This window comes from Mobula birostris, chromosome 29, assembly GCF_030028105.1.
Source record: "Mobula birostris isolate sMobBir1 chromosome 29, sMobBir1.hap1, whole genome shotgun sequence".
In the NCBI taxonomy this organism is placed as follows: domain Eukaryota; kingdom Metazoa; phylum Chordata; class Chondrichthyes; order Myliobatiformes; family Myliobatidae; genus Mobula; species Mobula birostris.
Genome location: NC_092398.1, coordinates 5301495 through 5325037, shown reverse-complemented (window position 1 = coordinate 5325037; position 23543 = coordinate 5301495). Strand labels below are relative to the sequence as shown.

At 43.7% G+C, this 23543-nt stretch overlaps 1 protein-coding gene across 3 annotated transcripts in view; it reads left to right on the top strand.

Annotated features, from left to right (window-relative positions):
* LOC140190280 (CTP synthase 1-like) overlaps nucleotides 1-23543 on the top strand; it is a 59126-nt gene that overhangs the window by 16701 nt on the left and 18882 nt on the right. For 2 of the 3 annotated variants that reach the window (XR_011883576.1, XM_072246870.1), the window contains exons 5-11: nucleotides 3790-3906; nucleotides 7280-7306; nucleotides 10613-10696; nucleotides 12146-12226; nucleotides 15420-15571; nucleotides 19133-19265; nucleotides 22539-22627. Coding sequence is in view for 2 of the 3 variants with exons in the window: in XM_072246870.1 (XP_072102971.1) it covers nucleotides 3790-3906; nucleotides 7280-7306; nucleotides 10613-10696; nucleotides 12146-12226; nucleotides 15420-15571; nucleotides 19133-19265; nucleotides 22539-22627 (683 nt within the window). In the remaining variant the exon portion in view is untranslated. The remainder of the gene's footprint in view (nucleotides 1-3789; nucleotides 3907-7279; nucleotides 7307-10612; nucleotides 10697-12145; nucleotides 12227-15419; nucleotides 15572-19132; nucleotides 19266-22538; nucleotides 22628-23543) is intronic. The other variant, XM_072246872.1, reaches the window with a different exon arrangement.

Below are 23543 nucleotides of genomic sequence, written 5' to 3'. Positions count from 1 at the left end.
CTGCTGCTTAAAATGTTTCCTTGATCTTTTTGACACTGTGGTTGAATCTTTGCTCAAAGTCAGTAAGAGCTTGGGAAATAAGATTGAACTTCTACGTGGAGATGTGGCATACCTAGCCGATCTGTAGGACAAAATGAGCATTCTAAATATGAAACAGCAGGGTAAGAATTTCAGTTTAATCCAGGCAAAAAAAAATGCAGTGTCCACTTTAATTGGAAAATTGGAAATGTAAAATCAAAACATCGGGAGAAGAGTGTTCTGAGAGTTTCCCCACATGGAAAGTATGGCACTCTTTCACAGACCGTGATTTGCAAGAGTACTGCTTACACCTGTAGTTACTGAAGAGGGATTTTCAGAATCCATTCAAAGATTCGAACGATCTGGAAATTCCAGACTGGGTAATTAACCTATTTCTTTGCAAGATGGAAGAACAAGAAGAGAGCTTGCAAGAAGAAATGATGGAAAATCAGAATGATGGAGCAAAAATGTTGGCTTTTGAGGTATGTGGCTGCACTGTCGTACGAAGTCTCCTGGTATGAAGAGCCAAATTGCTCTTCATTGCATTTCCATCCTTCTACCTTGTTGAAAGAGGTTTCAGTGCAGTGAACTACATTCTCACAAAAAACAGAAACCGCTTGAACATTGTTAAGTGTGGGGACATTTGGCCTTTGCTATCACAACTTGAACCAGATATTTCAACTCTTGCTAAAAAAGCTCAAGGATCACATTGATATTGAAGCTGCTGTACAGCGCACAGGTACTGAGTAAGCAAGGTTAAATGACAAATTTTAAAGCAAAATCACTTTTCTCATGTTAGCATATTGTAGACATGTTTTTGCATTATGGGGCATTGGGCTAAAAAAGGTTGGGAAGCACTGCGATAGATAATACAGAAATTAATTACTATAGATATAATTTTAAAAGTGCAAAAACAAATAATATATTTTAAAAAGTGAGGTAGTGTTCATGGGTTCAATATCCATTTTGGGTATTGGTTGGCAGAGGGGAAAACGCTGTTCATGAATCATTGAGTATGTGCCTTCAGGCTTCTGTACCTCCTCCTGGATGGCAACAATGAGAAGAGGGCATGTCCTGGATGATTTGGTGGGGGGGGGTCCTTAATAATGAACGCTGCCTCTCTGAGACACCACTCCTTGACGATGTCTTGGATACTACGGAGGCTAGTACCCAAGATGCAGCTGACTGATTTTACAACTTTCTGGAGCTGTTTTCAGTTCTGTGCAGTAGCCCTCACCCCCCACCATCAGACAGTGACACAGTCTGTCAGAATACTCTCCATGGTACATCTGTAGAGGTTTTTGAGTATTTTAGGTGACAGACCAAATCTCTTCAAATTCCTAATGAAATATAGCTGTCTTGTCTTCTTTATAGCTGCATTGATATGTTGGGACCAGGTTAGATCCTCAGAGATCTTGACACCCAGGAGCTTGAAATTGCTCATTGTCTCCACTTCTGAACCCTCTGAGGATAGGTTCTTGATCCCTTGTTTTACCCTTTACGAAGTCCACGATCAGCTCTTTCGTCTTACTGACACTGAGTGCAAGGTTGTTGCTCTGACACCACTCAACTAGCTGGTATATCTCACTCCTGTACGTCCTCTCATCTCTGTCTGAGATTCTACCAACAATGGTTGTATCATCAACTTTATATATAGTATTTGAGCTATACCTAGCCACACAATCATGAGTATAGAGAGAGTAGAGCAGTGGACTAAGTACACAGCCCTGAGGTGCACCAATGTTGATCATCAGCGAGGAGGAGATATTATCACCAATCCATGCAGATTGTGATCTTCCGGTTAGGAAGTCAAGGATCCAATTACAGAGGGAGGTACATTGGCCTGGGTTCTGTAGCCTATTGATCAGGACTGTGGGAATAATAGTGTTAAACACTGAGTTATAGTCAACGAACAGCATTCTGATATAGGTATTTATATTGTCCAGGTGATCTAAGGTAGTGTGAAGAGCCATTGAGATTGCGTCTGCCGTAGACCTATGTGGCAATAGGCAAATTGCAGTGGATTCAGATCCTTGCTGAGGCAGGAGTTGATTCTAGCCATGACCAACCTGTCAAAGCACTTCATCACAGTAGATATGAGTGCTACTGGGCGATAGTCATTAAGGCAGATCACACTGCTTTTCTGAGGCACTGGTATAATTGTTGCCTTTTTGAAGCCCGTTACTGCCCGTTACACCTTCTGGTGTTTAGGACAGCAGTGAAGGTCCTCCATCTGTCTGCCCTTGGCCACTCAGTCGTAGAAGGACTCTTCATTGCTGTTTCTGTAACAGTTTTGTTTTAGCAGTCAGAGTTGTTAGCCCTGAGATGAACTTCCGAAACTGGAGGACTAGTAGGACAGTCTGACCTCTACCCTTTGAGCTGTTTGGCATTGGTGACCCTACCAAGAGCCAAAGCACAAGGCTCTGACTAACCAGCATAGCTCTCCGAGTCATTGAGGCACACAAGCCTCCAAACCCTACGACAAGGTTGTGGTCCTGATTAGGCCAAGATTAAATCGGGCAACTGCTGGGGGCATGGCTTGAAAGGCCAGAAGGGCCTCTTCCGTGCTGTGATCTCAATAAATACAGTCTATCCTCTGGGTGAAAGTGCTTCCCCTCCCAGTTCCTCTTAAATCTCCTGTCACCACAGCTCTGGGGAACACCAGCAGTCCCACTGAGTGAAATAGATTTCAGTTAGCAGTGTTCAGATTAAACATGAGATTGACACATTCTTGCAGTCCTTATTGTTGGTATGGTAGCAATTATTTGTATTCAAGTTGCCCTTGTAGTGAGTACTTGTTAGAGCATTGCAAGGGTATTTAAGTGTCAGCTACACTGTAGTAGAAGAAGAAGAATAGCCCTTAACTGGGCACTGGAGTTATCGGGGCACCGTCTTTAGACGGTGTTTCCGTAGCAAGCTATTCTTGTTTTACAAGGCAGAGTTGCTAGCTTGACGCTCAACCCAACTTGGATTCAAACTCGGGAACCTTCGCTCCGGAGTCTGGCGCTGATATTACCGTGCCACCAAGCGGGAACACTGCAGAAGGCCTGGAATTATTAAGACCATCAGATAGAGGAGTGGCATTAGGCTATTTGGCCCATTGAGTCTGCTCCATCATTTCATCATGGTGGGTCCGTTTCCCCTTCCGACCTAATCTTATCCTTCATGCCCCGACTAATCAGGAATCTTATCCACCTCTGCCTTGCATATAACCGGATAACTTGGCCTCCACAGCCATCTGTGGCACCGAATTTCACAGGTTCACCAAAGACCATCAGGGTATTAGTAAACTGAGCAGGCAATTGCCTGAATCACTGTTAACGATACAAAGATTTAGATTTAAGAGAGACAGCACGGTAACAGGCCCTTCTGGCCCAATTAGCCTGTGCTGCCCAATTACCCCTATTGTGACCAGTTGACCTACTGACCATATGCCGGTGGAATGTGGGAGGAAACTGGAGCACCCGGAGGAAGCCCACAAAATCATAGGGAGAGCATACAAACTGCTCACAGGACAGCGGTGGGAATTGAACCTGGGTCACTTGTAAAGCATTGTGCTAGCCGCTACGCTACTGTGCCACCACACGCATTATACACACATGCATTAATTATAATTTCATTTTATGATTTTCCTTTTATGATTAGTAATTGTATATAAAGTTGTCTCAAAACATTTGCTTTGTTACTATTCTTCACAGGGCTTGTTTAACATTGGTATTGCCTGCTTTCAAAGCATATAACCTAATCAGCTGTTTCCTTCTGTGCACTCAGCTGGGCGGAACTGTGGGAGATATCGAGAGCATGCCTTTCATCGAAGCCTTTCGCCAGTTCCAGTTTAAAGTTAAGAGAGAGAACTTCTGCAATATTCACGTCAGTTTAGTGCCTCTGGTGAGTTCCCATTGTCAACTCAAAATATTGTTTCTCAGCTGTTTGTGTGCGGACTGTTACGGTCCCGTCCATTGTTGTTGAGCTGGATTCTCTGGTTGGCGCTGACTTACAGACACCGTAGTATGTTTGCCAAATGTGTCCAAAAAATATCTGCCTGCTGTACTGCGGCAAGCTGGCCATAGTCTGTCTTTGCAGATAGCTATAGCACAGAATTATTAACGAGTGACCCCAAGTCTCAACCAGCAGATTCAACCTGTTACCTCACGCAGAAAATGGAATGAACCGAGGGAAATTGGTTTGAGAGAGAGTGGGTTTAAATAAGAGGCACTCATTGGCCACTTTTTAATAATGTACACCTGTTAATGCAAATATCTAATTAGCTAATCATGTGGCAAGCAGCCACTCGATGCATAAAAGTATGCAGGCATGGTCAAGACGTTCAGTTGTTCAGACCAAGCTTCAGAACATGGAAGAAATGTAATCTAAGTGACTTTGACTGTGGAAGATTGTACTGGACAACAAAAGTTTTTCAAAGGTGTTGCTTCCTTAGAATTTTTTTGTTTATGATAGACCACTTGAAGATGAACACAAATATAATTCCAGACTACCTCTATCACGTAGGAATTTGGAGAAACAAGAAATTAACTTCTATTGAATATAGTGTGTTTAATTGCATGACAGTGCTGATGCTTTGCAATAATTCAACTGAGCTAAAAATGTTTTGATGATTTTCATTTGTACTCAGTGTCTGAGGCTTCTACTTAAATGTCCAACAATAATCAGCCAGCATTGATGGATTCCAGTTGCCCTGATACCGTTTCTCCCTGATCGCAATGTCCTGGTGAAGCCTTTTACTGTGCTCGTCACTGACAGCACCAAGATTTGCAGGAAAGAAGTCTAAATGGGAATGCAGAAGATGAATCTTTAGTGGTGTGTTGCACTTTATGGTTTTGTGTGCTTGAAGCATGCTGTCAACAGCTGCACTTACTGTGATGCTCTGAGGTTAACAAGAAAACGTTCAACAGCATCTTTGAATGCCTTCCATGGGATTTTCTCTGGTCCCTGTAGAAGTTCTTTTAATTGCCTGTCATTAATAACCTGTTTAATTTGTGGACTAACAAAAATGCCTTCCTTAATCTTGGCATGAGTTATTCTGATTTGAATCATAAATTAACATAACAAGTATAGGCGATTTCAACAAATTGTGCGTGATAAGGAAATTTCATGGTGATTTTCATGATCAGCAGCCCAAAATCCGTCAGATACACCCAAAAGTATTCAACAAGCAAAATCTTTGTTGTCCAATGTTATTAATGAGTGACCCAGAGTCTGAACTAGAAAATGCCAACCGATTGAACGTTATCTCACTCAGAAAATAAAATAAACAGAGGGAAATTGAATGGAGAGAAGGCGATCTTAAATTACTTACGTGATTACTTACACTGTGGCCATTTTATTATGTACACCTCATTAGTGCAGATATCTAACCAGACAATCACGTGGCAGCAACTCAGTGCATCAAAGCATGCGGACATGGTCAAGAGGTTCGGTTGTTCAGACCAAATATCAGAATGAAGAAGAAATAGGATCTAAGTGACTTTGACCAGGGAATGATTGGTGCTGGGCAGGATGGTTTAAATATCTCAGAAAATGCTTATCTTCTGGGATTTTCCACATACAATGGTTTCTAGAGTTTACAGGGAATGGTGTGAGAAACAAATCAGACAGAGAACGGCATTTCTGTGGGCGAAAGCACTTTGTTAATAAGAGATCAGAGGAGAATGGCCGGACTGATTCAAGCTGACAGGAAGGTAATGGTAACTCAAATAACTAAATGTTACAACTGTGGTGTGCAGAAAGAACATCTCTGTGTGCAGAAGCAGATGGGCTACAGCAGCAGAAGACCACGAACGTACACTCAGTGGCCATTTTATTAGATACAGAAGGTAACTAATGTGATGGCAACTGAGTGTTCATTTTTAAAACCTTAACAGTTTAAATGCTGAGATAATATGATTCCAGTCCAGTTAAAAGTTAACATAACAATGGAAAATTCTGGAAGCACTGAGTGAGTCAGGCATCTGTGAATTTCAGATTGAAGATGCTTTGTCAGAATTCTTTCTTTCCAACTGTGTTGCCTAACCCACTGTTTCTGTGTCAGATTTCCATCACCTGCAGTGTTTTTACAGAATTGGGCCATTCGGCCCAGTGAGTCTGCTCCATCGTTACATCATGGCTGAATTATTTATCTATTGAGCCACGCTGCCCAGCAATTCCCCAATTTAATCATATCCTCATTATGGGACAATTCGCAATAGACAATAGGTGCAGGAATAGGCCATTCAGCCCTTCGAGCCAGCACCACCATTCACTGTGATCATGGCTGATCATCCACAATCGGTACCCTTTTCCTGCCTTCTCCCCATATCCCTTCACTCCACTATCTTTAAGAGCTCTATCTAACTCTTTTTTGAAAGAATCCAGAGAATTGGCCTCCACTGCCTTCTGAGGCAGAGCATTCCACAGAACCACAACCCTCTGTGTGAAAAAGTTTTTCCTCAACTCCGTTCTAAATTGCCTACCCCTTATTCTTAAACTGTGGCCTCTGGTTCTGGACTCCCCCAACATCGGGAACATGTTTCCTGCCTCTAGCGTGTCCAATCCCTTAATAATCTTATAGGTTTCAATCAGATCCCCTCTCATCCTTCTAAATTCCAGTGTATACAACCCCAGTCGCTCCAATCTTTCAACATATGACAGCCCCGCCATCCCTGGAATTAACCTCGTGAACCTACACTGCTCTCCCTCAATAGCTAGAATGTCCTTCCTCAAATTTGGAGACCAAAATTGACAATGACCTGTTAACCTACCAACCGGTACGTCTTTGGACTGTGGGAGGAAACCGGAGCACCTGGAGGAAACCACATGGTCATGGGGAGAACGTACAAATCCTTACAGACAGTGGCAGGAATTGAACCTGGCTTTCCTGTACTGTTGAGTGTTGTGCTCACCACTATGCTACCGGGACACCCTCTCAGCCCCCACTTTCCTGCCTTCTCCCCCATAACTTTTGACCCTAACTAATCAAGAACCGATCAACCTCCACTTTTAAGTATACTTGTCCTCAGCCAACTGTGGAAATGAATTCCACAAAACGGAATTCCCATGTGGTAGGTTGCAAAATATTTAGGCTGACCAACATCGAACACCAATGCTTTCGTTAGTAAAAATCTGGCCCAGTTTGATCTCCTAAGGGATTAGTTTAATAAGCTGGGAAGAAAAGGATTTTAACTTTTTCCAGTGTGGTTATAATGTTTCTTTTCTTTTCTGCACACTGTCCCTGAGTGACTGAGAATGGGCAATCTACTTCCAGGTTCCTGGTAGTGCCTCTCTGAAACAGGTATGGCCATCAGGCGCATATAACTACCCGGGGTTTTGTACACCCTGGCTTCCTGCTAATCTGTTATGTTCCATCTTCCGCTCCGGTGATCCGAATGAAAAACAAAGCCTAACATAAAATTTCAACGTTTTAATTTATTTTGATCCAATTAACTTCCTCCCTTGTGTCCATTATTGGCTTTTTCAATTCCTCCACTTATCTTAATTCTCTGTTTAACGTCTAGAATATCATACAGGCTCTTCGGCCCACACTGTTGTGCTGACCATTATATATTTAGTGGGTGGCGGAGTGGAGATGTGTCTCTACCATACAAGGTTTATGACCCTTGGCAAGGAGTAACACCTGCTCACTCCCCCTTCCCCCAAAAAAGTCGGTCAGGGTCACGTGGAGCCATGGGAGCAGGTGGTGGATGGTCGTACGAGCAGCTGGTGCACATCACAAGTCCTGGTTATGTGACCACTGACACCAGGCAGACAATCTCTGAAGAGTATTGATAATGGCTGGGGTCACCTGTCTTGTAAAGTCACTGCCCAGAAGAAGACAATGGCAAACCACTTCTGTAGAAAAGTTTGCCAAGAACAATCATGGTCACGGGAAGACCATGATCACCCACATCATATGATCTGGCACCTAATGAATGAACAATTTATTTAAAAATGCTTACTTACTGCCCGTTATGCGGCTAGTGTCTAGGGTAGCAATAAAGGTCCTCCAACTCTACTTGGCCGTACTGTCACACGGGTAAAGAAGGATTCTTCATTGCTGTTCCGTAGCAACGTTTTGACCACTCAGGGTTGTAAGGTCCTCCACCTTTGCTGGTGTTCAGGGATCCTTCATCATGTCAGTAGCTCGGTTTTCACTACCATCAGTCATTCCAAGTCCCGGATGGAGACTCAGGAATATCGTCACACTTAGATGTAGAAGGATTCTTCATTGCTGTTTCCATAACAATGTTGTTTTACCAGTCAGAGCAGAACCCCCGAACCTGGAGGACCGGTGGACAACTCTTAGTCTGACCTCTACCCTTTGACCTGCTTGACATGGTTGACCAACCAAGAGCCCCAGCGCAAGGCCCTGACTCTAGCCGGCGTGGCTCTGTGGGTCATTGAGGCATACAAACCTCCAAACCCAATGACGAGGGATTTATTTAGAGATACAACACAGTAATGGGCCCTGCTAACCCAACGAGCCCATGTCCCCCAATTACACCCATGTAAATCCTCAGGGTTTGCTCAGTCTTAGTAGCCAGTGGGGATGTTCACTTCTTGTTTAATGCTTTACTGGCAGCTTTAGCTTTTCTTAGTAACAGACTAAACGTATTCACCTGTACGTCGTTGGACTGTGGGAGGAAACCGGAGCACCTGGAGGAAATCCAAGCTGTCACAGGGACTCCTTACAAACTGCGGCAGGAATTGAACCCTGATCAGCGATCGCTGGCGCTGTCGCACCGCCCATTTTGAGCTGCTGCATTTAGGTCTTTTTCTCGTCCCCGGTTTATACTCTGCCCCGCCGGTAGCTGTGCTTCCAGCTATCCAGATTGTGAGCACTTGAATACCTCTCCTGCCCCTTCCTGTCTTTCAGTGAGACGGTTTTTAGAACCTTATCACTCAGTTGGCCCTACGAAGTGCTTATTTGGCTTGTTATAGATCAGCACCCAGGTGGCAGGGTCAAGATACGTGTCAGCCAAAGGAGATGTAGCCTGTGCTAGCCTGCAGGTCACCCTTTGGGCAAAGTGTAGCACTGCTTAGGCCTCTTCTCCCCTGCCCCGATCAGGGTCACGTGAGGCCATGAGAGCAGGTGGTGGATGGTCGTATGAGCAGCTGGTGCACATCACAAGTCCTGGTTATGCCACCACTGATGCCAGGCAGACAGTCTCTGAAGAATATTGATAATGGCTGTGTGGTCACCTGTCTTGGAAAGACACTGCCCGGAAGAAAAATTTGCCCACGACAATCATGGTCAAAAGACCACAATCGCCCATGTCGAACATTGCGGCACTTGATGATGTCATATAACGTGGCTCATAGTGATGAGCTAGGCACATTGCAAAATGGAGGGCTGTGTGGGCTGGAAAGGTTAGATTGACTTTAGAGTAGATTAAAAGGTCGGCACAACATTGTGGGCTGTAGGGCCTGTACTGTACTGTGACGTTAAATGTGGTTAAGCTCCTGACACGACTTTTGCTCCTTCAAAAGATGCGTAATTTAAAAAAAAGAACTTGATAACCTTCTTCAGAACTGGAGCTGAATTAGTGTTTTGCCACTCCTCTCCAGTGTGAGATTGCCAAATCCAGTTGGTTTAAATTCATGACTCTGACTCATTTACCACAGCTAGCAATAAAACTAGGATGACTGAAACTGTTTTCAAACATTGCTCGGATTCAACCAGGCGATCTTTGATATGCACCCTGACGTATGGAGTCCTGTTGGAGGTTGTAAAACTCATTATTCAGAGACCATGAGACATAGGAGCAGAATTAGGCCATTCAGCCCATTGAGTCTGCTCTGCCATTCCCTCATAACTGATTTATTTTCCCTCTCAACTCCATTCTCCTGCCTTCTCCCCATAACCTTTGAAATCCTCACTAATCAATAAACTATCAACCTCTGCTTTAAATATACCCAATGACTGTGCCTCCACAGCCCTCTGTAGCAATGAATTCCATGTATACATCTTCTTCTGGTAAAGAAAATTCCTCTTCATCTCTGCAGTTAAGGAACATCCTTGTATTCTGAGGTTGTGCCCTCTGGTCTAGACTACCCCGGTATAGGAAATATCTCCACATCCACCCCGTCTAGGCTTTTTGTTGCAAATGAATCAGCAGACGTGTATCAGGGGTGGTTGATGGTTGGGTTGAGTTGTTCTCCGCATCTGGCAATTTTCACCACCATGTGAGTAGATATTGTCCGTGCACTGTTGAATATGTCAGGGCTTTCAGAATTCAGTAGGTTTCATGAGACCACCCCTGCACACCCCATCTCCCCTTATTCTAAACTCCAGTGAGTACAATCCCAGAGTCATCAAACGCTCCTCGTGCCTTTTCATTCCCAGGATCATTCTTGTAAACGTCCTCTAGACCCTCTCCAACGTCAGTACATCCTTTTCGTAGATACGGAGCCCAAAACTGCTCTCAGTACTCCTTGGAGGGGTTGTAAAACAAGTTACTAAGTCTGCTCTCCAATTTTTTTTTCGATATTAACCATCAAAATAATTGTGTTCTCTGTTTTGTTTACCAAGCGCTGTGGATTCCTCAGCCAGAGGTAACGTTTTTTTGAGTCCAACCTGATTGCCTCTGTCTTGTTTCAGCCAAGTACCACAGGAGAGCAAAAGACGAAACCCACTCAGAACAGCGTTCGGGAACTGCGAGGACTTGGTCTGTCACCAGACTTGGTAAGTGGAAGCAATCACAAGCCCGGGTAATACAGCCTAACCCCTGTCACTGGGCAGTGAAGATCAAGGCCTTAGTGTATTGGGATTGGTTTATTACTGGCACAGTACTGAGATACAGTGAAAAGCTTGATTGCATACTGGTCATACTGATTAAATCTTTTAAAAAGTTCAAAGTAAAATTTATCACCATATATACATCACCATATAACACCCTAGATTCATTTTCATGCTGCCACACTCAGCAAATTAAAAATTGAACTATGATAAACTGTTGCACAACAGCTAAACGGCTTTCTGCCAGTAAAGTTGGGATGAAGCACGTTCTGTTTTTAAAAAAAAATACTCGAGTAAGTAATACAGTAAAAAAAAACTACCATTTTAGTCTTGCATTAATTCAACTATTATCGTACGAAAAGTATTTGAAAACAATTCTAACATTTTCATTGGTTGGGCTACTGAGTAAAATGGATTATTTATTGAGATACAGTGTGGAGTGGGCCTTTTGAGCCACACTGCCCAGCAGCCCCCGCCCGACTTAACCCTAGCCTAATCATGGGACAACCACCAATTAACCTACCAACTGGTGCGTCTTTGGACTGTGGGAGAAAACCGAAACACCCGGAGGAAACCCTCACGGTCATGGGGAGAACGTACAGACTCCTTACAGGCAGTGGCGGGAATTGAACCTGGATCGCCTGTAATAGAAAGCGTTCTGCTAACCACCATGCTACCGTGCCTTCTACCTGAAAACGCAATAATAGCTCCATACTGTTGTCCAGCGCAAACGCCTGGCAACCCCTATCTCTCCCCTACTGAGACGAAGACTTTTTTTGTAGGCACTAAGACATGCCTTCTTTAACTACCAACAACGTTAACTTAAGACTAGGCATGAATCAGAATATGAGCCACTGCAATGTAGTTACAATCATATTATAAACGAAACAGAAGTATTTACGTCAACATATGCAGACTTACACATCCCCATTACTAAAGAAATGGAATATTCTGTCATGTATGGCGGAAAGGCTTCGTAAAGCCAACCCAAGCACTTCGGCTCGATTTAGAACCCATTGTGAGAATATATCGGGGGAGACATTGAAGTGTGTGCACTCAGCACAACGACGGCAGACTGGCAAAGCAATGTTTGTGTGGTATGTGTAAGGAGTGAGTTCACCAAGTGCTCTCTCTCACACGAACAGATCAGGTTGTGCATTGAGGTCGAGTACGGTAAAACAATAACAATGCAGGATAAAACGTAAATCTACCGAGAAAATGCAGGTAAACGATAAAGTCCAAGGTTGTAACGAGGTGGATTGTGAGGTCACAATCCCATTGTGCGGCAAAGGGCCTGCATGTCTCCCCCCACCAAACAGATGTTCTTCCTTCCGTACCCGGTTGTAGTGAGTAGGTCTGACATTCAGTAAACCTTGTTTCTAACTGTCTCTGCAGATCGTCTGCCGATGTACGACGCCCATGGAGAAGTCTGTTAAAGAAAAAATCTCCATGTTCTGCCACGTAGAACCTGAACAGGTAAACATCTGGGATCGGGAGTTTAACACTGACTGAACAGTCGACAATCACCTCTAGATATCACTTGACAACCAAATTTTTCAGAAGTGTTGCTTCCTCAGTTTTTTAAATTTGTTTATGATAGACTGCTTGAAGCTGAACACATAATTTCAGACTACTTGTATTACACAAGAATTTGGAGAAACAAGAAATTAACTTTTTATTGACTGTAATGCATTTAATTGCATAACAGTGCTGATGCTTTGCAATAGTTAATTCAGCTAAAAATGTTTCGGTGATGATTTTCATTTGTATGCAATGTCTGAGGCTTCTGGTTTAAGTGTCCAACAATAATCAGCCAGCATTGATGGATTCCAGTTACCCATTTTTCCATCCATGACCGCAATGTCCTGCTGAAACCTTTCACCACGCTCATCACTGACAGTGCCAAGATTTTCAAGAAAGAAATCTAAATGAGAATGCAGAAAATTAATCTTTAGTGACATGTTGTACTTCATAATTCTGTATGCTTGAAGCACGTTGTCAGCCAGCTGCACATAGTTCGGTAATTGGCAAGAAAATTTTCAACACCAGCCTTGAATGCCTTCCATGCGATTTTCACTGATCCCACTAGAAGGTCTTTGAATTGCCTCTCATTGATGACCTGTTTGATCTGTGGACTAACAGAAATGCCTTCCTCAATCTTGGCATCAGTTAATCTGTCTTGAATTATGAATTCAAATAAGAAATATCGGCACTTTTTTTAATGGTACATGATACAGAAATTTCATGGTAATTTTCATGATCAGCAGCCCACAATCCACAAGGTATGCCCAAAGGTATTCAGGAAGCAAAATCTTTCCCATCCAGTGTATTCAGAGTAAGATGTTGCAGTCTTTTGCTGTTGTGATTTCATTTAAGCAAAAAACAACTACAATAAGAATTCTGCAGGTCAGACAGCATCTGTGGAGGGAAAGTGATGGATGACATTTTGTATGACAGTTGATCGACTGGAAAAATGGGCAAAGGAACAGCAGGTGGAATTTAACTCGGACAAGTTCAAAGTGATATATTTGGGAAGATAAACCAGGCCAGAACATAGTGTGTGGCTGTGCCCTCGGTAGTGTTGCTGAACAGAGACGTTGAGAAATACAAGTACCTATACCAGATCCCTGAAAATAACCGTTTACGTAGCCAAGGTGGGGGAGAAGGTGTGTGACATGCATGCCTTTATCGGTAATGGGAATGAATACAAGAGTTGTAAACATAAGAGAGTCTACAGATGCTGGAAATTTTGAGCAATGCAGACAAAGTGCTGGAGGAAATCGGCAAGTCAGGCAGCAGCTTGAATGTGAATAAATAGACATTTCAGGCTAAGACCCTTCTTTCCCCTCCCTCCAACTTCTGGTTCTGGCTTTTCTCCTTCCTTTCCAGTCCTGATGAGAAGGGCCTTGGGCTAAAAGGCCGACTGTTTATTCCCCATCATAAGTGCTGAGTTCCTCCAGCATTTTGTGCGAGTATAAGAGCTGGCACATTGTGTTGCAGCTCTACAAGTGAGACTAGTTTGGAATTCGTGAGCTTGTGGTCTTCACATTAAAGGAAGAAGTGTGATTTGGTCATAGAGAGTGCAGAAAACATTCTCCTTCTGGTTTAAAAGAAATTCCCTCCCCCTCTCCTCCTCCTATTTCCCACTCTGGCCTTTCATCTCTTCTCACCTGTCTGTCACCTCCCCCGGGTCCCTTTCTCCTATGGTCCACTCTGCTCTTGTATCAGATTCCTTCCTCCCTAGCCCTTTACTTTTCCCACCCACCTAGCTTCACCTATCACCATCTAGCTATCCTTCCTCTCCTCCTCCCACCTTTTATTCTGGCATCTTCCCACTTCCTTCTCAGTTCTGAAGAAGATTCTCAGCCAGAACTATCGACTGATTATTTCCATAGATGCTGCCTGGCCTGCTGAGTTCTTGTGTGTGTGTGTGTGTGTTTGTGTTTGTGTGTGTTTTGCTCTGGATTTCCAGTTTCTGCAGAGTTTCTCATCTTTATCACAAGAACACTCTGGATTGGAGGGTTTGAGTTACAAGGAGAGGGAGACTTGGCTGAGATTGGTTTCCATCGAGCCAAGGAGCAATGAGGTGACCTTGAAGAGATTGATCAAATGATGAGGACCAAAGATAAGGTAGTAGTAGCAGTTTTTTTTGCTTTGGATAGAGGAAACTTTAACTAGAGGGCACAAGTTTAAGATGAGAACGGAAAGGTTTAGAGAGGAACTCGGCAAGTTTTTCCACACGGAGTGATGGGTGTATGGAATGAGCTGCCAGCGTAAGTGGTAGGGGTGGGTACATCTGGACAGCTACGTTGATAGGGAAGATGGAGATCAGGGTTTCCCAGGCTGGGTTCTAAGGATCCTTTGCTTAATGGTATTGGTCCAGGGCGTGAAAGAGATTGGGGACCCCTGGTTTGGAGGGATATGAGTCAAACACAGGCAAATGGGATGAGCTAAGGTATGCACTTTTCTCAACATAGACAAGATGGTCTGTGTAACTCTGAGTCTTACAGTGTTTTTATTTTTTTTGTCCGGATTCCGGCTTCTGTAGTGTCTGGGTTAGAGTGATTCTAGTACAATTTGCTGAGTTAATCCTTCTCAATCATAATTGAGGAATGATACACAGTTTGTTTATATTAGTGTACTAGTATACAAAATTGAGGTTATAGAAATGGTGAATGCAAGCAGGTGTTTTTTCCACTGAGGTTGGGTGAGACGAGAATGAGAGGTCATGGGCTCAATGGTTCCATTTAATATCAGAGAATGTATACAGTGCACAACCTGAAATTCTTACTCTTCACAGACATCCATGAAACAAGAAACCCCAAGGTATGAATGGTAGAAATATCAGAATCCCAAACTCCACCCCCCACCCCCAACTCGTGCCTGGTGAAAGACGAATTGAAGGACAACCCCTTCACTCAGGCCAGTGCGAGTGTGGAACGAGCTGCCGACAGACTTGGTGGATTCGGTTTCGATGTCGACGTTTAAGAGAAATTGGGATGGGCACATGAATGGAAGGGGTATGGAGGGCTGTGATCCGTGGGACGAGGCAGGTTAATAGTTCAGCAAGGGACATGATGGGCTGAAGGGCCTATTTCTGTGTTGTAGTGTTCTGTAAATCTAAGACTACTGATGTTTCTCGGGCTTAAATATATCTGTTTGATTGCAGGTTATTTGCGTGTATGATGTTTGTTCCTTGTATCGAGTTCCCTTGCTACTTGAAGCTGAGGGGGTTGTGCAGTACTTTAAGGAAAGGCTTGACCTCCAGTATGAAACTAAACCAAGAAGACTACTGAACAAATGGAGGGATATGGCAGACAGGTACGGTAGCTGCCGGACCGGCGCTCTCTCGTCTCGGTCCTTCACTATCTTGGTTATTTACGATCTTGCATTCTTAGCGGTCCGGTGCTATAGTGGCATCAGCACAGGACTTCGGGGCAAGTGGTCCCGTGTTCGAATCCAGCCGGCTCCTTGTGCGGTTTCCATCCGTGCTGGGCTGAGCGTCGAGCTAACAACTCGGCCTCGTAGAAAACAGACAAAACTGCTAAAGGAACGGCAAGGTTGCGGCCCGATGCGTCACAAGGCACGGAAAGGAACGACAATTGCATTCCCATCAGTCACGTGCTATAACAAAGCAAAAGATTCGAGCTTTTACTGTTCAAAGTATGTATACATTATACAGCCTTGAGATTCGTCTCCTTACAAGCAGCCACAAAACAAAGGAACCTAAAAGAACCCATTTTTTAAAAAAACAACAAACACCCAATGTGCAGTGACAGAGAGGGGGGAGAAAATAAATCGTGCAAAAATTAAGAGTAAGCAAATAGCTTTTAGAACAAAGGTGAATCCTCGGACAGGGAGCCTGGAGCAGTTGGAGCAGGCCCTCGGCTGCGGTGTCCGTTCAGCAAAGAGTGGAGAAAATGTCACGGACCCCGCAGACGCAAAGTCCGGGTGACCCCCAGTCGTTTCCAGTGACTATCTGCCTGGTGTTAGTGGTCCCATAACCAGGACTTGTGATGTGCGCCAGCTGCTCGTACGACCATCCACCACCTGCTGCCATGGCTTCACGTGATCCTGATCATGTTCTACCCCTTGCCCAAGGGTGACCTGCAGGGTAGCGGGAGGAAGGAGCGACTTACCTCGCACTCATGCATCTGCACCCCAACAACCAATACACTATATGATTCTATTAACTTCTTGTGCTTTATGTATGGAGTGTTGTGTTTCACCAATGAAATAGTTTGCAAAGAATTACAGAGAGGATGGCCTCGTTATTGGTTCAGCCTTCCCACATGGTGTTGCTACCTCATAGGGTTCCTTAGGAATAACATTTGGCTTATAAGATTGATTTTTGCTGCACTGAAAGAATTCCTTAGGTTCAGCTGTGGAGAGTAAATCTCAGAGTTGGGTATGAACTGTGTATCTGGTTTTACTGACAGGTCTTCTCCAGTCTAAAACTAATTGCTTGTGGCTCAATCAGCATAAGAGAAAATCTTGCCAGATCTGCTGGCAGATGGAATTTAATGCAGCGGAGTGTGAGGTGTTGCACTTTGTTAGGACCAGCCAGGGTAGGTCTTGCACAGTGAGTGCCAGGGCACCGAGGAGTATGGCAGAACAAAGGGATCTGGCAATACAGGTCCGTAATTCATTAAAAGCCGTGTCAGGGGTAGATAGGGTCGCAAAGAAAGCTTTTGGCACATTGGCCTTCATGAATCAATGTATTGGGTACAGGAGATGGGATGGTATGCTTTGTTGAAGTTTTATAAGGCATTGGTGAGACCTAATTTGGAGTATTGTGTGCAGTTTTGGTCACCGACCTACAGGAAAGGTGTAAACAAGGTTGAAAGATTGCAGAGGAAATTTACAAGAATGTTGCCAGGACTGGAGAACCTGAGTGAAAGGAAAGATTGGCTAGGTTAGGACTAGATGCTTTAGAATGTAGAAGATTGAGTGGAGGTTTACAAAATTTTGAGGGGTATAGGTGGGGTAAATGCAAGCAGGCTTTTTCCACTGAGGTTGAATGGGAGTACAACCAGAGGACATGGGTTAAGGGTGAAAGGGGAACCTTTTGCACGAGAGGGTTGTGAGGGTGTGGAACGAGCTGTCAGTGCAAGTGGTGCATGCAAGCTTGATTTGAACATTTACGAGAAATTTGGGTAAGTACGTGAATGGTAGCAGTGTGGTGGACAGGGCAGTGGGAGTAGGCATTTTAAAGGGTTCGCATGGACTAGATAGGCCACAGGGCCTGTTTTTGAGCTGTACCTTTCTTTGACTCTATAAATCGGAGTTTTGATTACAGGAGTTAGGATGTTAAGTTGAAGTTCTATAAGATGTTGGGGCCATACTTGGAGTATAGTGTGCAGTTTTGGTCATCTGCAGGAAAGATGTCAATAAGATTGAAAGAGTACAGAGAAAATGTACAAGAATGTTGCTAGGACTTGAGTTCCTTAGTTGTAGGGAAATAGGTTAGGACTTCATTCCCTGGTGCGTAGGAGAATGAGGGGAGATTGATAGGGGTGTACAAAGGGTATAGATAGGGCAAATCCAAGCAGCTTTTTGCGCTGAGGTTGGGTGGGCCTTCAAATAGAGGTCATGGGTTAAGGGTGAAAGGTGAAATATTTTAAGGAGGGTGGTGTGAGTGTGGATTGAGCTGCCGGTGCAAGTGGTGGATGCAAGTTTGATTCCAACACTTTGGGAAAGTTTGGATAAATACATGGATGGGAGGGGTGTGGAGGGCATATGGTCCAGGTGCCAATCAATGGGAGTAGGTAGGGACTAGATGGGCCAAAGGGCCTGTTTCCATGCTGTAGTTTTTTCCTCTGCTCTTTTCTGTTGTTGCTTCTCGAAGAAATTTCTCTCTTGTGCTGACACACAAATTGGCATTCATATGGGAAGTAGTGTTGTCCCTTGTGTTCAAAGAAACCCCTCACATCATCAGTGTGAGTTTGAAATAGTTTTCCTTGGAGGTTATTCTGTGACTGTACTTTCTGCGGGTAACAGTCCTTGAAGGTGTTAACTAGTTGAGCCTTAATAGGAATCTTGCTTCATTTTTGCTGGCATTGTAGGTGGCATAGTTAGTGCACGCAATGTCAGATGAAGTCTCTTTCAGGATGTCAAGAAAATCTTCACCTTCTCAAGAAAATTCCATGTTTGCTTGCATAGTTTGTAGACATCACAGAATATTTAATATATCCTTCATATACTCAGTGGCCACTTTATTGATGCACATATATAATTACCCAGTCATCTGGCAGCAACTCGATGCATAAAAGCTTGCAGACATGGTCAAGAGGTTAATTTGTTCAGACCAAACATCAGAATGGGGAAGAAATGTGATCCAAGTGACTTTGACCATGGAATGATCGTTGGTGCCAGATGGGGTGGTTTGAGTACATCAGAAACTGCTGATCTCCTGGGATTTTCGCACACAACAGCTTGCGGAGAATGGTGCGGAAAACAGGAAAAAATCCAGAGAGTGACAGTTCTGTTAATGAGAGAGGTCAAAGGAGAATGGCCAGACTGGTTCAAGCTGACAGTAACTCAAATAACCGGGTGTTACAACAGTGGTGTGCAGAAGAGCATCTCTGAACTCAAACGCGGCGAGCCTCGAAGTGGATGGGCTTAACAGCAGCAGCAGACCACAACGGGTTCCTCTCCTGTACTTAATAAAATGGCCTTTTTGCGTAGAAGTGAATTCAGAATCACTAATGAAATATGAATTGGCGGCTTAAACTTGTGTTCTCACTGAGAATTAAAGAAAGGTTTCATATCTTATCTAAAGCATTGGGCAGAGAAGTTTTCTATCTTGTATTGACCAGTTCATTCAGCTCTGTCGTGGAATGACTATAATTCTTTTCTTTGTCTTCCTCTTTACCCAACCAGATATGACCGCACGTTAGAAATTTGTTCCATTGCGTTGGTTGGCAAATATACCAAACTCTCGGACTCCTATGCTTCTGTGATCAAGGCCTTGGAGCACTCCGCATTAGCGATTAACCAGAAGTTGGAAGTGAAGGTAGGCTGGGTACCGATTTACTACTTGTCTCCACAGTTTCTGTATTGTCACGTTAGGAGTCTTACAAATTTGATACTTGTTTTGATGAAAGATCAGTGAGGGCAGGGCAGTAGATGTGCTTGATCTACATCAGGGGTTCCCAATCTTTTTTTATGCCCTTGACCCCCTACCATTAACCAAAGGGTCCATGGACTGCCCCCCCCCCCCCAGTTTGGGAAGCCCTGGTCTACATGGACTTCAGTAAGGTCTTTGATTAAGTTCCACATGGTGGGCTGCTCTGGATAGTAGATCATAAGGAATCTAGAGAGGGCTGGTTGACTTGATGTCTCCCTGGCAGGAGTTGCAGGAGCCTTGGGTCCCCCACCACCAGGTTCAGGAACAGTTATTAGCCTTCAACCATCAGGCTCCTGAACCAGCTTTGATAACTTCACTCACCTCAACTCTGAATTGATTCTATGACCTACAGACTCACTTTCAAGGACTTTGCAACTCACGTTCTCAGTATTTTTGTTGTACAGCTTGTCTTTAGCACATTAGTTATTTGTCAGTCTTTATACTTTTTCATAAATTCCATTGTTTTCCTGTAAACGCCTGCAAGAACGTGCATCGCAAGGTATGGTAACATACTGTACATACTTTGAGTTTGAGAGCAATGGTGGAGTGCTAGATCTTGGACAGATCAGGGGTTGATAGGCATTGAATAGAGATAGAATACTGCAGTACAGAAACAGGCCCTTTGGCCCATCTAGTCTGTGCCAAACTATTAATCTGCCCAATCGCATCGGCCTGCACCTGGACCTTAGCACTCAGCACCCCTTCCATCCACACACCTATCCAGATTTCTTTTAGGTGTTGAAATCTACCCTGCATCCACCACTTCTGCTGGTAACTTGTTCCACTCTCTCCAACCCTGTTAGTGAAGAAGCTCCTTTAAACATGTCATCTTTTGCCCTTAACCCATGACCTCTACTTCTAGTTCACGCCCAACCTCAGTGGAAAAAGACTGCTTACATTTACCCTATCTGTACCCTTCATAATTTTGTACGTCACGATCAAATCTCACCTCATTCTCCTGTGCTCCAGGGAATAAAGACCCAACCTATTCAACCTTATAACTTGGGTCCTCAAGTCCCAGCAGCATTTTAGAAATTTTTCTCTGTACTCTTTTACATCTTTCTTGTGGGTAGGTGACCAAAACTGCAAGTAATACTCCAGTTTTGGGCCCGCCAACACCTTGTACAACTTCAACATAACATCCCATCTCCTGTCCTCTGTACTTTGATTTATGAAGGCCAGTTGGGCTAAAAGCTTTCTTTATGACCTTATCTACCTGTGATACCACTTTCAAGGAATTATGAACCTGTAATCCCCGATCCCTCTGTTCTACCACACTCCTCAATGCCCTACTGCTCACCATGCAACTCCTAGCCTGGTTGGCCCTCCCAAAGTGCAACACCTCACACATTAAATCCCGTCACCCGTTTTTTAGCCCATTGATGGGCCTGTTGTTGCTTGTCATCCTTACCAGTGATTTTAAAAGTGCAAAAGTAAATGTCTTATCAAAGTACGCATATGACATCAAATGAGAGTCATTCTCTTGCAGATATTTACAGGTAAACAGGGAAATAGAATTACTGGAAATTAATCAAAGGCAAACAACCAATGTGCAAAAAAAGTCAAATTGTGTAAGTAAATAAGTAAATAAATAATACTGAGAACATGGGTTATAGAGTCTGACAAAAATAATAAGACACAGGAGTAGAGTTAGGCCACTTGGCTCATTGAGTCTGCTTTACTGTTCCATCATGGCTGATTTGTTATCGTTCTTAATTCTTGCCTTCTCATCGAAAGTGAGTGTAAGTTATGGAACCAGTTTAAACATTGGTTTACGAACCTGGTGGTTTTTGGGTAATAACTGTTCCTGAACCTGGTGGTGTGGGACCTAAGGCTCTTGTACCTCTTGCCCAATGGTAGCAGCAACTTGGATGAGAATGTACAAGACACGTTACGAGATTTGCAGATGACAGTAAAGTGGGTGGTATCGTCGCTGGCGCAGAATGCGACAGAGATTTACAGTGGGATCTTGATCCGCTGAGAGGTGGCAAGTGTGAGGTTATCCATGTTGCTTACACAGACTAAACAGGCAGAATGTTGTCAAAGTGAAGAGGGACCAGGGGCTGTTGCCCTCGTGGACCAAGGCAATCACACAAGGGATCTGTGGACCTCAGGTTGGGAACCCCTGGTCCATGTGAATCAGAACCTGGTTTAATATCACTGGCATACGTTGCGAAGTTTGTTAACTTTGCGGCAGCAGTAAAGTTTATGAGCCTGATAGTTGTAGAAATACATATAGAGAAAAAAAATTGTGTATTACTATATAAGTGTATACATGTTAAGTAAGTGGTGTAGAGGGCAAATTTGTAAATCTGGATATTGAACCAAGGATGTTGGGAATGGTGAGGGTGGAGCTCCACGGGAAGGGTGTGGGATAGGTGGCAGAGAAGCTGTGCTGGAGCAGAAGGTGGTGCGGGTGTAGACACATCCAGCCCTGAGACACCAGGCAAGGTCATTTGATTCCAAACAATCAGGTTATTGATCATTACAGAATGGCTCTCTGATGTTTCCCACTCTCTCCCCTCTTCCTTCCTGTTTTCCCAACCATGATTCCCCTCTCCCTGCCCCCTTCCCACTCTCCATCCACAATAGAGACCCATATCAGAATCAGGTTTATCATCACTCACGTATCTCATGAAATGTGTAATTTTTTTTTTGCAGCAGCAGCACAGTGCAATACATAAAATTACTACAGTACTATGTAAAAGCCTTAGGCACCCTAGCTATATCTATGTGCCTGAGACTTTTGCACAGTACTGTATGTCTGTGGAATGTGGGAGGAAACACACAGAATGTTCTTCACAGGAAGAACATTCGAACTCCTGGATAGTAATACACACAAAATGCTGTGTCAACTCAGCAGGTCAGGCAGCATCTATGGAAATGAATGAATGAGGTTTTGGGCCGGGACCTTTCTTCAGGGCTGATGCCAGAATAAAAGGTGGGGTGGAAGGAGAGGTGGATAGCTGGAAGGTGGTAGGTGAATCCAGGTGGGTAGGAAAGAGCAAGGACTGGAGAGGAAGTAATCCTTACAGTTTATATTGGGTACCTTGCTGTCACTAAATGTCGAAGACTGTCACGTCATCTTTAAATATTGCTGATGTGTCTGCACAGGGCAAGTGGAAAGTGGTTTAAATATCTTATCTATTTTCTCGGCAGTATATAGATTCAGCTGACCTGGAGCCAGCAAGACAGGAGGACGATCCAGTCAAATACCACGAGGCTTGGCAGAATCTATGCAGTGCCAAGTAAGTCCCTGAAATTCCATCTGCCATCTGAAATTCCCTTCATAAATGTCTCCACAAAATGCAGATCAGCTGCCAAAGTCTGTGAAGCATGCGATCTGGTGTTTTTCTCTTGAATTAGAAATTGTTGTTTGATTCTGTTGGATCTCTTAATTTTTCTGATCCTGAGGGTCGAGAATGGCGAGGGGTTTTAATTCTTGTCGATCATTTATTTCAAAGTTTAAACAAACAATCAAATACTAATCAAACTAAGTGAAGAGCTGAGGAACAGCAGTGAAAAGTAAAGATGAAGAAGACAAAAGAAAAAGAAGCCGGCGTCTCTGAAACATCCATCGCTGTTATAGTCAAGATAAAAGAAATTCCTCAGATAAGAAACCAATCACTGGTTGCACAATTGCATCACATGGTTATGTGCTAACACTTAGCCATTGAAAAATGGGAACGATGGTAAATCGTTATGTAATTGCTGTACCACTTTCTGCCAGTACCACGTACTGAGAAATACCTGAGTTTGTAAAAACAAAATTATGATTAAGCGACAACCTTAGTCTTACAGTGGATTCCAACAATCCGCTGAGCAAATCTTCAAGAAGCACTGCCACAAGTAAACAGTATCCATCATTAAGGACCCTTTACCATCTATGCTGTCTTCTCACTAATACCCATCGGACAGGAGGCTGAGGAACTTTGGGTCGCACACCGCCAGGTTTGGGAACAGCTATTACCCTACAGCCATCCAGAGTGAATAACTTCACTCAGCTCTATACTTTATTGTCGCCAAACAATTGATACTAGAGCGTACAATCATCACAGCGATATTTGATTCTGTGCTTGCCGCTCCCTGGAGTACAATTCGATATTAAATATTAAAAATTTAAATTATAAGTCATAAATAGAAAAGGGAAAGTAAAGTAGTGCA